At 36.6% G+C, this 12819-nt stretch overlaps 1 protein-coding gene across 10 annotated transcripts in view; it reads left to right on the forward strand.

Moving 5' to 3' along the window:
- Positions 1-12819, forward strand: part of PTPRM (protein tyrosine phosphatase receptor type M) — a 437545-nt gene that overhangs the window by 335789 nt on the left and 88937 nt on the right. For 6 of the 10 annotated variants that reach the window (XM_084219926.1, XM_084219930.1, XM_084219929.1 and 3 more), the window contains 3 exons: positions 7397-7548; positions 10089-10163; positions 10390-10416. In XM_084219926.1, coding sequence (XP_084076052.1) covers positions 7397-7548; positions 10089-10163; positions 10390-10416 — 254 coding nt within the window. The remainder of the gene's footprint in view (positions 1-7396; positions 7549-10088; positions 10164-10389; positions 10417-12819) is intronic. The other 4 variants (XM_084219928.1, XM_084219933.1, XM_084219927.1 and 1 more) reach the window with 2 other exon arrangements.

Genomic DNA, 12819 nt, shown 5'->3' on the forward strand with positions numbered 1-12819 from the left:
ACCACAGAAATCAAAACTGGTTCTGTTTATTGTAATAAAAATCAAAACCATTTTTGTTAGCCTCCACCTTACTGTAAAACATTTGCACTCTTTTTGCACTCAATTCCCTTAGTTCTGTAAGTCAAAGGAATCCTTCCCCCCACCCCTTTACTTGTATTCTGTTTTCCTTCTCTCTTTACAGTCAGTCCAGGTAATGTTGGAATGTCTTCTTGTTCTGAAAGTTCATCCAGTGTCTCCGTGGCCAAAAAATGAAAGCCACAGTGAATGAAAGGGATGAAAATTAAATTCTAAGGTATCAAGAACATTGTTTCCAGAATCTGAGCATCATCACAGCATTTTCTTAAAGTTTGTTCTGTTTTCTTTATCAGAGAATGCCAGAACATGATGAAAATGAAATGAATAATGTTAGCATTTGCTTTGAACCAGGAAACTGATAATTGGAACAAAGAGAAGGCACCTAAAAGAAATTTTAATAAACCACCCCTTTGTACGTAAGGTAAAAAGGCTTATGCACCCCTGGCTATATTAAAATTCTCATAATCTCTGAATCAGTCTTCCATACTGTTCCATGTCAATGGAAAATAGATGTTAAACTTCTTAGGACAAAGAATAATTTTTGTCCTAAAAAATCATCTAATACAGGATTGCATACTAAGAGATGATTAGCAAAGACCTACAAAACTAAGTGTTATCCTGTCACCTTTTGCTTTTTTATAATTCTCCTAACAATTATTTTTCCTGAGGTTCTTCTCTAGAAATGCTAGTCCTTGAAGTGGGGACAGCTTGTAAAGTATTTTATTAAGTGTTCTCTAGTTTTTGCTGCAAAGTGTAGTGCCTTTAAAAATTTTTCTCTGAGCCTTATTTCTTGTCTGATAGAATATTGACAGAACACAGTTTAATGTCGCTGTGAAATTGCAGTCTTGAGCATATTGCATTTCAATATAAGACTTATAAATGTTAAATTGAATAACAGAGGTTCAGGTGACTTTACTATCACTAATGCCATGCTGTTTCTATTTCATTTCAATTGTGTCATATTTGTGGCTCAGTCCATTTGGGGGAGATAGAAGGGGTTCTGTGCAGAGTGTTGCTGTATTGATAAGAGATGTAAAGTAGACTAAAATACTAATTACTTGCAGTTACAGTTATTTAATAACACCTAAGGAAAGTTACCATTTTGATTGAATTGGATTTGCTATTCAGGTTCTGAAAACTTGTTTTCTATAAGGACTCTTTAACAATAAAAAGCAACATAAAGAGTACAAATGAAGCATTGGGGATTCGAAGTATCCCCAAATAAAGAAAAAAATATTCTAAAAATAGAAAGTAGCATTTTGAATTTTCTAATGCAGATTAGAATAATACCCAGTGTTACCAAATGTGTACCAGCTCACACACATGTGATTCTCACAATGATATGTGATGTGTGGGTTTGTCTCTGCCTTAGAGGAGGCGTGGTTGAAGGCAGGAAAGCAATCACAGTTACTGAGAAGAATTGTTTTGTTGTTCAAGAAAAAATAATTTCGACATAAGTTGGAAAAATTTATAAAAACTCAACAAACAAGGAACAAGTCTGTTATCTTTGCACTTTTTTACCCACTTCCTGTGGAGAGCTTTTATCACATTGCATCTTCATGCTGAATGTTGCTGAATCAGTTATGCTTATTAAATTGTTTCAGGTTGAAGCAGATTTCCCAAAATTATCTATGAGTTTTCTTTTAGCATATCCTAGGCAGCCAAAATAGAGGGCAAAGTAATTAATTTATATACAAAAACAACAACAACAACAACTACTACTACTACTACTACTACTACTACTACTACTACTACTACTACTAATAATAATAATAATAATAATAATAATAATAATAATAATAATAATAATAATGTTGAATAACACAGCTGGTATTGTAAGTAGACTAAAAACCCCAAAAAAGTGAGTAATTCTGAGTGTTAGAAAAGCAAATAATGTATTCAAATCGTGTTTCCTGTATTATCTGTTGAAGGGATTGTTAATACAATAAAAAAAAATTGTGGAATCAAATTTTGGAAAAAAAGTCCACGCCATGTCTGTGATAGTGGCCAGTGAGAGACCTTCAGCTGAATACAGAAACAGAGTGAAGGAAAGGTAATGCATTCACTGTCCTCCACTCAGGCCTTAATCAGATTTTCTTTTACCGATACTAACTTCCAATATCTCATGAGTCCTAGTGCTGATGTGTTACAAAATTTTCACAGAATATCTTGAATTGAAAGGGACCCACAAGGATCATCAATTCCTAGCCCTGCACGGGACACCCCAAGAGTCACACCCTGTGCCTGAGAGCATTGTCCAAACACTTCTTGAACTCTGTCAGGCTGGTGCTGTGACCACTTCCCTGGGGAACCTGTTCCAGTGCCCAAGCACCCACTCGGAGAAGAACTTTTTCCTGATGCCCTACCCAAACCTCCCCAGGCCATTCCTGGGTCCTGTCACTCGTCAGCTCAGAGCAGAGATCAGTGCCTGCCCCTTCTCTTCCCCTCATGAGGAAGTTGCAGAACACAATGAGGTCTGTCCTTTCCTTCTCCAGGCTGAACAGACCAAGTGACCTCAGGCATTCCTCATACAGCTTCCCCTCAAGGCCCTTCATCATCTTTGTTGTCCTCCTTTATTAATCTCTTAGTTTTCTTCATGTTTATTATATACTTTTATCATATTCTCAGTTCAGTGGCCTCCTTTTTAAACTAGGGACTCCTTATCTATGGAAGGATTACTGCTCTTCTGGTAGGATCTGCCCCTTTGATCTTCCTATCACCTCTCTGTATATGTTCTCTACTTTGTGAAAGTCTTTTTTGGATAGGCATGTGTCAGAACTGCGTGCAGTGTTCAAAATGTGGAAGCTCCATAGATCTATCTAATTGTTTAATCACATTTTCCAATTTGTTCTCTATCCCTTACATAGTCATTTCTGATTTCTTTTTGCCTTTTTGACTATACATAGTGCTAAACTTCTTGTCTTCAAAGAATCAATGACTATCAGATTTCTTTCTTCTGTATTTTATGAAGTCATTTAGATGCAATATTGTGTGTGTATAATTGGGATTATTTTTCCCACATGCATGCCTTTGTATCTTTCAACACTGAATTTCACCCTGAGTGAATATCCAATCATTCTGCCTCATGAGATAAATTTGTAACTTTTTAACCCTCTTTCTAATTATTACTACAATTTTAAAATTGTGTTTTGTTGAAAAAGATTCTGGGCATTTTCTAGGTCAGTGTGCATATGGTAAATAGTGCAAATAACAACATGCACTCATGTAGGATAGCCACTACTAATGTGAAAAAATGACCACTTAACCCTACCCTTGGTATCACATCTTTTTAACCAGCTGCTAAAGCATTTTACTAAAAGTGTTCCTACTGTAGTTTAGATTCCTTTAGAGGTTTGGTGAGCAAACTGTTAAAAGGCTTTTGCAACTGTAAGTGCACTGCAATACTGAGTTACATGAAAGCCCCAATCCTTTCTTCATCTGAACCATTTCTGTAATTTGTCCACAAGCAGAGAAGTAAAATTTAAAACAATTAGTATGTAAGAAGCAGCTATTTTATCCTGAGTTTCAGTAAGTGCAATAGATCAGTGCATTAATTAAAATTAAAAATTCAGCCCAATTCCTTAAGCAGCACAATTACAAATTTCATCCCACTTTGTTTTTTAATATCTTGGTGATGGTAGTGCGTTGCTGGAGCTGTGGTAAGTGCCAGGATCTTGTTTCTCCTTTCTTTGCCTGGTGAGCAGGGAGGCATACTACAACAGAAAGGAGATGAACCACTCAGTGTGGAATAGGGAAGCAGGAAGTTTTTGTTAGATTCAAATTAATATGCTTTTCTCATTGTTCCTAAGTTAAAATGGAAAGCATATTTTTGGCAGGGCCTCATTTCACTACAATCCCAGTCACCATTTTTTTTTAAATTTTATTTTTACATTGTTACAGTCCTCTAACTATGGCAGTGTCCCATTGTGCCTCATTCTTTGTGCCCATTGCTTTTTAAACAGGAAGAGAAAAGACAAGCTCGGTGCAAAAGAGTTTGGTATTTAAGTCAAGACAGGACAGAGAAAAGGGATGCAGGAAAATAGGTGAAAAATGAGCTAGGCAGAGGCTGGCTATGTAGTAGCAACTTAGCAGTTATTGGAGTTGGTTTCTTGGAGGGTTTGGGGGAGAAGTCACTGCGAAGAAGGATTTTGAGAGAGGTACTGAGTTAGGCTTGCACAGGTTTTACAGAGTGGGCCTTTCAGCAAGGAGGCCCTGTAGAGGAGAAGATGCATCATTGGGGAGTTTCATCATGGTGGATAAAATGGGGACAGATTATAATGAGCTGTTTAGCTTATTACTTTCCTGGACTGTTTTTATTAATATTTGTAACAGAACAGAGTAAATGATACACAAAATCCTGCAAAGTTTTGCAGGGGAAGTCTGTATTTGTCTGCTGTGCATTTTAATATATTTTAACCATTGCACCAGTTCACTTCTTTCTATTTCTTGTGCCTTGAAATTCCAACAGTTCTTAGCTAGTCATGAGATTTTTCTGAATATCAGGCTCCTCTTTCCTGGGGCTGATATAGTACATTCTCTTTCCTCATATAGTAATGGTAACACTATTTGTGTGATAAGCTGATCTTTTTGCTTTCCCTACAAAAATAATTTCATCCTAGGTAATCATCCTGGGAGCTTCCATCTGTTTTATGTTTTCCCTTTGATTGTAGATATCTTTTCCTTTAAGAAGGATGAAACATCAGATAGTAGCTATGAAGTGTCTTTTCCATGAGTGAGGATGATCAAATATTTAAACCTTTTTTTTTCCCCAAAAATTTACTTCAAATATAAGAGCATGAGTGGTGTAGAGATGTGAGGTGCCACGGTTTTATGAGTTTCTTAAATCTTGTATAGCTAGACCCTCTTGGGGATTGAGAGATCCAAGGAACGGATGAGATGCAGAGACTACAGTGCTGCAGCACTTTCAGCAAAATCTGAAAACTGCAGATGCTAGAAATGTTATATTCAGCTAAAGTTTACTTGACTGAGTCCAGTGGGTGTTTTTGTTCACAGTACAGAAGTCTGGCAGGTATTGCTCTCTTCCTGTAAGTTGTTTCAGATTTGGAGTTTTCCCACAAGACCTATTTCCAGAATTAGATTCAGATTGAGAAGTACTGTACAGTTGTTACTGTCTTAAAAAATAAATCTGCTTTAGCTTGATCATGGGACCCAAGGATTGGAAGGGGAGTCATGCATGACTGCCATCTAAATGTTCTGCCATCTAAGGGTGAAAGAGGGAAAAAAATATCCATTTCATGTTACCGCTTTGGTAAGCCTGTCCTTACAAAGGACTTCCATTAAGTTATTCATGTATTAGGTGATAAGTCTCAGATTCTACTTTGAATAATATATTAGCTATCCATTACAATTAAATATGAAGGAGGGGGACATTGAAGGATGCAAAGATCTAAGAGTTTTGTTTTACTTACGGTACTCAAATGAAATGTAACTGTCTCTGACATGAAAAAGTTCAGACCATGCTTCCTTGTGCATTTATGCACTGTGGAGTAATAAAGGACCAGTTTTATTATCAAATCTACAGAGTAAGCAAAGGCTCAAGCAAACACAGGTGACTCCTGAGCTGGGATGGGCAAAGGCATAACACTGCTCATTGCTGCAAGTGCTGCAGCAGGTGTTTAAGGCAGTGTACTTCATTCATTTCAGCCATGAGGACATGCCCTTGGGAATGGGGTGGCCATCTGTCAGCTTATTGAGGGCCAAATGTGACCTTTTATACTTTTCTGTTCAGTGACCCAGTACCATGCCTGCACTTACTATCCTGCTTTTATTGTTAGCAAGCCTTTAGTTTCAAAGACTTTTTGAGCTTTATTCATGGATTAAGATACTGCTGAGCTTGGTACTACACTGGTGCAGAACACATCCACAGCTCCTGCCCAAATGGCTTGTCATCTAGGTGAAAGGTAGGGGATAACAGGTGGATAGATGGAGAGCATGAGGAGGCTGAGGCACTAGTGATTTGAAGTGGAAGAGTGAGATCAGTTGGGAGAGTTACAGAAAGCCCCTCCTGTGTAGCATGAGAGGAGACAAATGTTTGAAAATCTGGGGGAGGCTGGTGTAAAATTTTGCCTGTGGTGGAAACAATCTTTTCATACTGAATTAGAGTTAACAAACAGAAGGCTTTTAAAGTTAGCACAAGTTGGTTGTGTTTGATGCATTCAACCTCTAGAAGTAGAAGGAACCTAGGTGAGATGAGAACCTCCTGTAAGTTCTAGTTGAAGATATGTAAAAGATCTTTCTGGCAGATGAATATGAACTGGCTCATTGTGTTTTCCACAGAGGAAAAGTCATTAAATTAACAGACAGGACAAGTAAATCTGTGGAGCAGTTGTGCTGTTTTTAAACCTATACCTTGAAGATACTCTACAGGAGTCTGGAAAATTTAAATTAAGGGTCGAGGCAAGAACTTGGAGAAAGGCTTGGTATCAGGCAGAGTCATGGGCCAGGGAAACAAGCCAAATTATCATGGGATCTGCTATCATCAGGATCACAGATGCCTAACAGAGGTTGAAGGAAAAATCAAGAGTTTTGGACATGTTGTTTTGTGATATAGCTAAGCATAACTTAGGGAGAGACAGTGAGAATTTAAACTGAAGCAGACAGATCTGGAAAAAAAAAGAGGTGTATGTATCTGAGGCAATTCTTTAGTTTAATGAATCAGTATTGTAGTATCAGATTTAAGATCTTGTCTCTGGCAGACCACTCCTGCTGAGAAGCAACTAACTCATGTAACTAAGTCTCCTGAAATCAGGAGTGATAGAAAATAGTCTTTAGGAATACGAGTCAATTTGAAATGTCTCTTGAGCGTGCAGTGTGTATTCAGAGCTCCAACATAGACTGTACAGTATTGTATAAACTAGATTGTTGTGTTACACAGGGTCTCAATAAAACCTCTCCAGACTCTTCTATGCACGTGAACATTGGTACTGATTTGTCAGTTCCAGTGAAATCTGTCTTTTCATTTTTATTTATGTGTTTAATCAGATGCTGTCTCTGATACTGTAGTTCACATCACCTTCATATCCAAGTAGTCCCCTTTAATTCAGTGGTGGCCCCCAAGGATTAAGGTGCTGTTGACCACATGTCAGTGGACTGGCAACTATCCCTTGATTATCAGACTGAAAGAGATGAGAGTAAAATAAATTCAAGGTTCCAGAAATGGAACCTTAATGCAGAAGCAAATGTAAATGTTAATAATTATTATAGTCACAAACTAAAGTACTGATGTAAACAACATGAAAACTATGTCTGCTTACTGAGAGTTGTTTTTCTCCTTTTTTTTCCTCATCATTCATTTCTTAAGAAAATTGGCTAAGAAGCGGAAAGAGACATTGAGTAGTACTCGGCAGGAAATGACAGTGATGGTGAATTCAATGGATAAAAGCTACACTGAGCAAGGCACCAACTGTGATGAAGCTTTCTCTTTCATGGACACGCACAATCTAAATGGGAGATGTAAGTTTTTTTCTTTTCTTTTCTTTCCTTTTCTTTTTTTTTTTTTTTTTTTTTGAAGGTGAAAGAAAGGTGTAAATGGTTTTTAAAATATTCCTCATTACTCAGTCATGAAAAATCCATGGGACTGAGAGTTTCCCACTGTGCAGCACATTACAGTGTCTATTCAAATGAGCAAGACAGTCAGACATCAAGTATAGACTTCTTTAAAAATAATAAGGATAATTGAGCTTTTTTCTGTCCATCCTTTTCTTCTGCAGAAGAGCAGTGACATTACTGAAACAGTAGTTTTACCTTTCACCAGTCTCCATTATGTTGAAAATTTTATATCTTTCTTGCTGTCCCAAGTTCTTCAAATGCTTCCCTTGTTCACTTTTTTTTGACAGTACAAATTTATTTTTGAATGTAGTAACTTAATAATGCTAATCTGATTGTCTTATTATTTGCAATTCTAGATTATGCTCTTTCTGTTGCTTGTGCAAAGGAAAAATCAGTGGATTTATCTGTTCTGCAATTTCATAAGAGATTCTCTAATATCCTGGGCCTTCTTGGATCTACCCTGAAAATAAATAAGATTTGGGTTATAAAATTTTCTGTATTAGAATTTTAGTCAAGGTCTCACTCCTGTCAGAGGGTTGGCACTAAACAAAAACCATGAAAAAATAATGCTTTTTTATAATTGTTTAAAAGAATGACTAGGTTCAAAAAGTTTTCTTTAATTTTGGTTCTTAAGGAACCTCAGGGTTTTTGTATGCCAGTGTTTTTTTAACATCTTTGGAATTTGTCAAAGATTAAATTTTTTTCTAGTACTAACAGTATGCAAGGCCCAACTCCCACTCTTTAATAATATGCTTAAGAATTTATCTTTGATGAGCTCAATTGTACAAACACTCTGTGAGGTTTATACAGTGAGACTTTTCTCAGCAGCATTAGGCTCAGAATTTGAAATGTTAATTTGCATTTGAGTTACTTTTGAAATTGGTTTGAAATAGATCTTTCAAATCAGACCTGCCTTTCTGGTGAGACTATACCCCTGCAGTTAATGAGATTGCTTATTTCTGTGAAGAGATCAAGAGGTTTTACTTCATCTTCCATCATTATGGTACAGTTTTCCAGTGGTGCTACTGAATGGTCATAACTACAAATGAAGCTGCAATGAGTTCCTGGGACTAAATCCTCCTTATGTTAAACCACCTCAAACCTCTTTGAAATTATTGCCATAACAAGTTTTTTACACTGCTCGAGGGCTAGAACCTCTAATTAGAATTTCCATAAGAAACGTGGCCACCAAAAGGTGCATCCTGACAGTCTTCAGGAATAATCTTTGTGTAAGACCTTGTACACAAGAGATTTAGAACATTCCTACCTCCTATTACCCTGTCTGCATTCTGTACCTAACAAGTTTTATTACCTGCAGCAGCCCTCACTTCAACTAATCTCTGTATCCATACCCAAAAGAAGTATCACTCTCTTCTGGCTGTCAAGGAAATGTAATCTCCTCATTCTGGAGGAATCAAAGGAACATGGTCTCAGATATAATAATTTATAGAATAAAGGGTAACTATCAGCATTATTTAAACCAGTTGTGAGATATTCCCATGTTAACAAGGGCTAGTAACTGTTTGCCCTGGAAGATAACTGGAAAGAAGATGGATGAAAACCAGCAGGAGTAATCTCACTCCTCCTCCAGCAGATCCTGTCTCCCTCAACTCTGGTTTGTTTCATACATTCCTGTAAGTCTGTTTACAGGTATCCAGAATATGCTTACATTCACTGGTCAGACTGAATTTGAGATGTGTAGACAAGCAACTAAGGCAGAATTTGCAAGGAGCTTTGCTTAAAAGCCTCTGATGACTCATTACCTGAACGCCCTGTAAAATGTCGTGATTAACTCCTACCTGTTAAATGTGTCTGTGTTTACAATGGTAATTTGCATGATATTTGTATACTAGGGGCAAACTGAACTTAATTGGTTCCCATTGGTCTTTTCCATTGGTTTTACAAATGGTTCAATGATTAAATACCTATGTGAGTGCTGGTCTGTATATCACTCCCTGAAAACCACCTTTAAACAAAGAGTAATATTCAGGGTCTATTAGAATCTCTATGCATACTATCCACATGTGTAAACAAATCAGATGAGAAAAGGAGAGGAAAAAACAAACTGCAGTAGAGTATTTGCATAAGGTATTTATAGTGTTATAAGGAAAACTTATTAGCGATCAAAGCTTCTGTCAGAAACACCTCTTGTTGTTGTGATGTGTTGTTTCAAGCATCAGTATTCAGTCTAATCTAGTGATTTAAGAAGAATATTTCCCATCAGCAATCAAAATGCTTTCTCCAACGACACTTCTTTTTAGAGAATTGATCAAATTCAGTGAGCTATTTCATTCACTAGACTTGCCTGGTTTTCCCTGCGTCCTTATTCCAGTGCAAGAAACACAGCAGGATGAACTCTAAGTCAGTACCATCTGCTGTGTCACTCAGCTTAAGTAGCTGCATATCATATCTCTGTCTCTAACCAGCTTTGTTTCTCTTTGCAGCTGTATCTTCACCATCTTCATTTACAATGAAAACTAACACACTGAGCACAACAGTGCCTAATTCTTATTACCCAGGTAACCAGTTTTTTTCTTGGTTTCCACCCTCTGTAGACCTTTCCATAAAAAAAGCATACCTATTTATGTAATTATACTCTTGCCATCAACATTTAAAGTATATATAAGAAACATACCATTTGCTAACAGCAGCTTTCTGAAAGAAAACTCGGGAACATGTATCAATCATTTACTGTTCTCTCTCTTTTTACCTTTCCTGCATTGACCTGCTTATGATGTATGACAGATCCATTTGTGCCAACTGCAATTTTAGGTGAGAACATTTCCCTTTATCAAAGTTTATTACTGAAGTAATTTTGGAAGTTGCAGTTCTTGGGGAGCAGACAACAGTATGCAAAATGCTGGAGCTTTCTGCTAAAGGGAGGGGTGGTAAACTTGGTTACAGTGAGGTGCCAAGGGCAGTTATCAGGTTTGATTACTACTGTCATAGTGCAAGTCAGGGAAGAAAAGACAGAAATAATTTTAACAAGTGGATTTGCAAGGAAATGTTTATGCATGTATTTGGAGTGACACAAAAGAATTTGATTATCGCAGCAATTGTAATAGTTTTCCTCATTTTTTTTCTGTTTTATCTCAGAACTGAAGATGTCACTTCTTAAAAATAGCTTTTTTTCCTAGTTAAACTGCTCAGGATACAAAAAATCAGACAAAATGCAGTTCTGGCTATCTACCAGCTATCATGTCTTCTGACAATTCTGCAGAGTTTCTGATGTGTATTTCAAAAAGTGAGGTTTCAGAGAGGAGATGGTATTTTGAACAGCAAAATCATAACAGGAGTATATAGTTTATTATGCATTAGGTGTCACAGGGATGAAATAAAACAGTAAAACTGTAGGTTAAAAACATACAGTTAAAATGTAAAGCATTTCCACTTGGAATTTAGGAAAATCTGTTATTGTCCAATGTCAAAAAGAGAGAGGTTTCTGCACAGTGATAAGGCATGAGGTGTTTTTGCATTTTCAATGCTTAACTCTAACCCCTTCATGGCTTGTATTCATTTACTCCCCCTTCCCGTGCTAACCTTAAACTAAACAGGGACAGTTTTTTAATAGTAATTCAAAATATAACAGTGCACTGTAGCAGGAAGTCAAACTCCTTTGGTGTTAAGCCTATTCATTTCCTTGTTTTTCAGTCTATATTTTCACAACAAAATTTTTTCTTTCTCCTCTTTCTTCTTCCAATCACTGTAAAAAATGTAAGACCCCTTATCTAATTCCTGCCCTTGAACTGTAAATTAAACAGGCTTACATAGACATAGAGTGAAGCATATAAGAAGTAAAAGTTTAGGAAGTGATCTTGAAAATTTGTTATTGTGAAAGAATATTTAGTGCAGTGCACTTCAATGTGGTAACTTTGAGAAAGAACTTTGCTGGTTTTATACATTATGTAAATCTGGAAGAAGGTAATGGTAGTGACTGTAACAATGTAATAATCTGCATGCAAATGAAATTTGCAGTGCCTTTTAACTGCCTGAGATGTTAGATTTTTTTGTGTGCTTTAGCATTCATTCAGCGCTTCATGCAGTAGATGTTCTTTCTGACCTTGTGGGTGGCCAAGGAGAAAGTACTATTATCAGGAGAAAAACTTTGAGATTTCCTGTTTGTATTATTTAGTTAATACTTTCTTAGGTTATTTTTGTGATCCTTTTCTATATAATAACAATGGTAAAATTATTTGTTAGCTTTTTTTCCCTCAAGAAATAATCCCTAAGCAAGTAGTTCAGCTATCACACACTGGGAAAAATGAATTCCCTGATTTTACTAAGTCTGTAAAATCTTTTCATTAGTTAGGTATGTATTTTATGGCCTACTACAGCAAACTTGTGCTTACTCATCTCAGAATATGTTTCAGGTATTTCACTGCATGAAATAAATATTTTTTTTACTTTACATGTTAAAAATTTATCACCATTTTATGAATGGTGTTCCATTCAGATTAGATCTCTCTCCCAATATGTGTTTATGACTCTGTACAGAAATAATGTTGTATCTGAGGTAAATCAAATTAACTGCACTTGAGCTGATAGGGGAATATAGCTGTTAACAAAGTATGCAGGTTTTTAATTACAAGAAATACCTGCTCTTGTGGTCTTCCACTGTCCGAAGAAGTTGTGTTAAACTGCAGGATCAAGCCTGTAGCTAGCACTAAATGATATTCTCAGTGTGACCTCCTGGGAAAGGTACAAGTCTGGTGAAGGGTTGAGTTCAGCTTTCAAAATCTGATAGAAAAGCCACAGCACACTTACTGTTTCCAAATATATTATTGAATAAATGTTGTATAGCTCTACGGGAATGGGTAAGTGTACAGCAGAACAACTGCAGCTGTAGGAGTGTTTAAGCCAGGCAAGCTTCCCATTGCACATGGACACTGCATCTGGAGGAGCTCACCCTTTGAAAAACTCACAGCCTGAAAAGCTCATGCTGCAGTGCTCAGAGGCAAAATTAAAAACTGTAGTATGTGGATCCTAATGTACTATATAAACCAAGGATTAAAACCACTTTATTTTAAAAAGCTTAAATGATAACTCCTTCTGTATTAAGGCAGCTATAAGAGATAAAGAAATGGAGAGAGGAAAATTAGTCTAAAACTAGAGAGCTTGCAGGAAAGAGATTCATGATTATTAAACTGATGCTTGCATAGTGCAAGATTTTTATAG

This window comes from Fringilla coelebs (genome assembly GCF_963513975.1).
Source record: "Fringilla coelebs genome assembly, chromosome: 1".
NCBI lineage: Eukaryota > Metazoa > Chordata > Aves > Passeriformes > Fringillidae > Fringilla > Fringilla coelebs.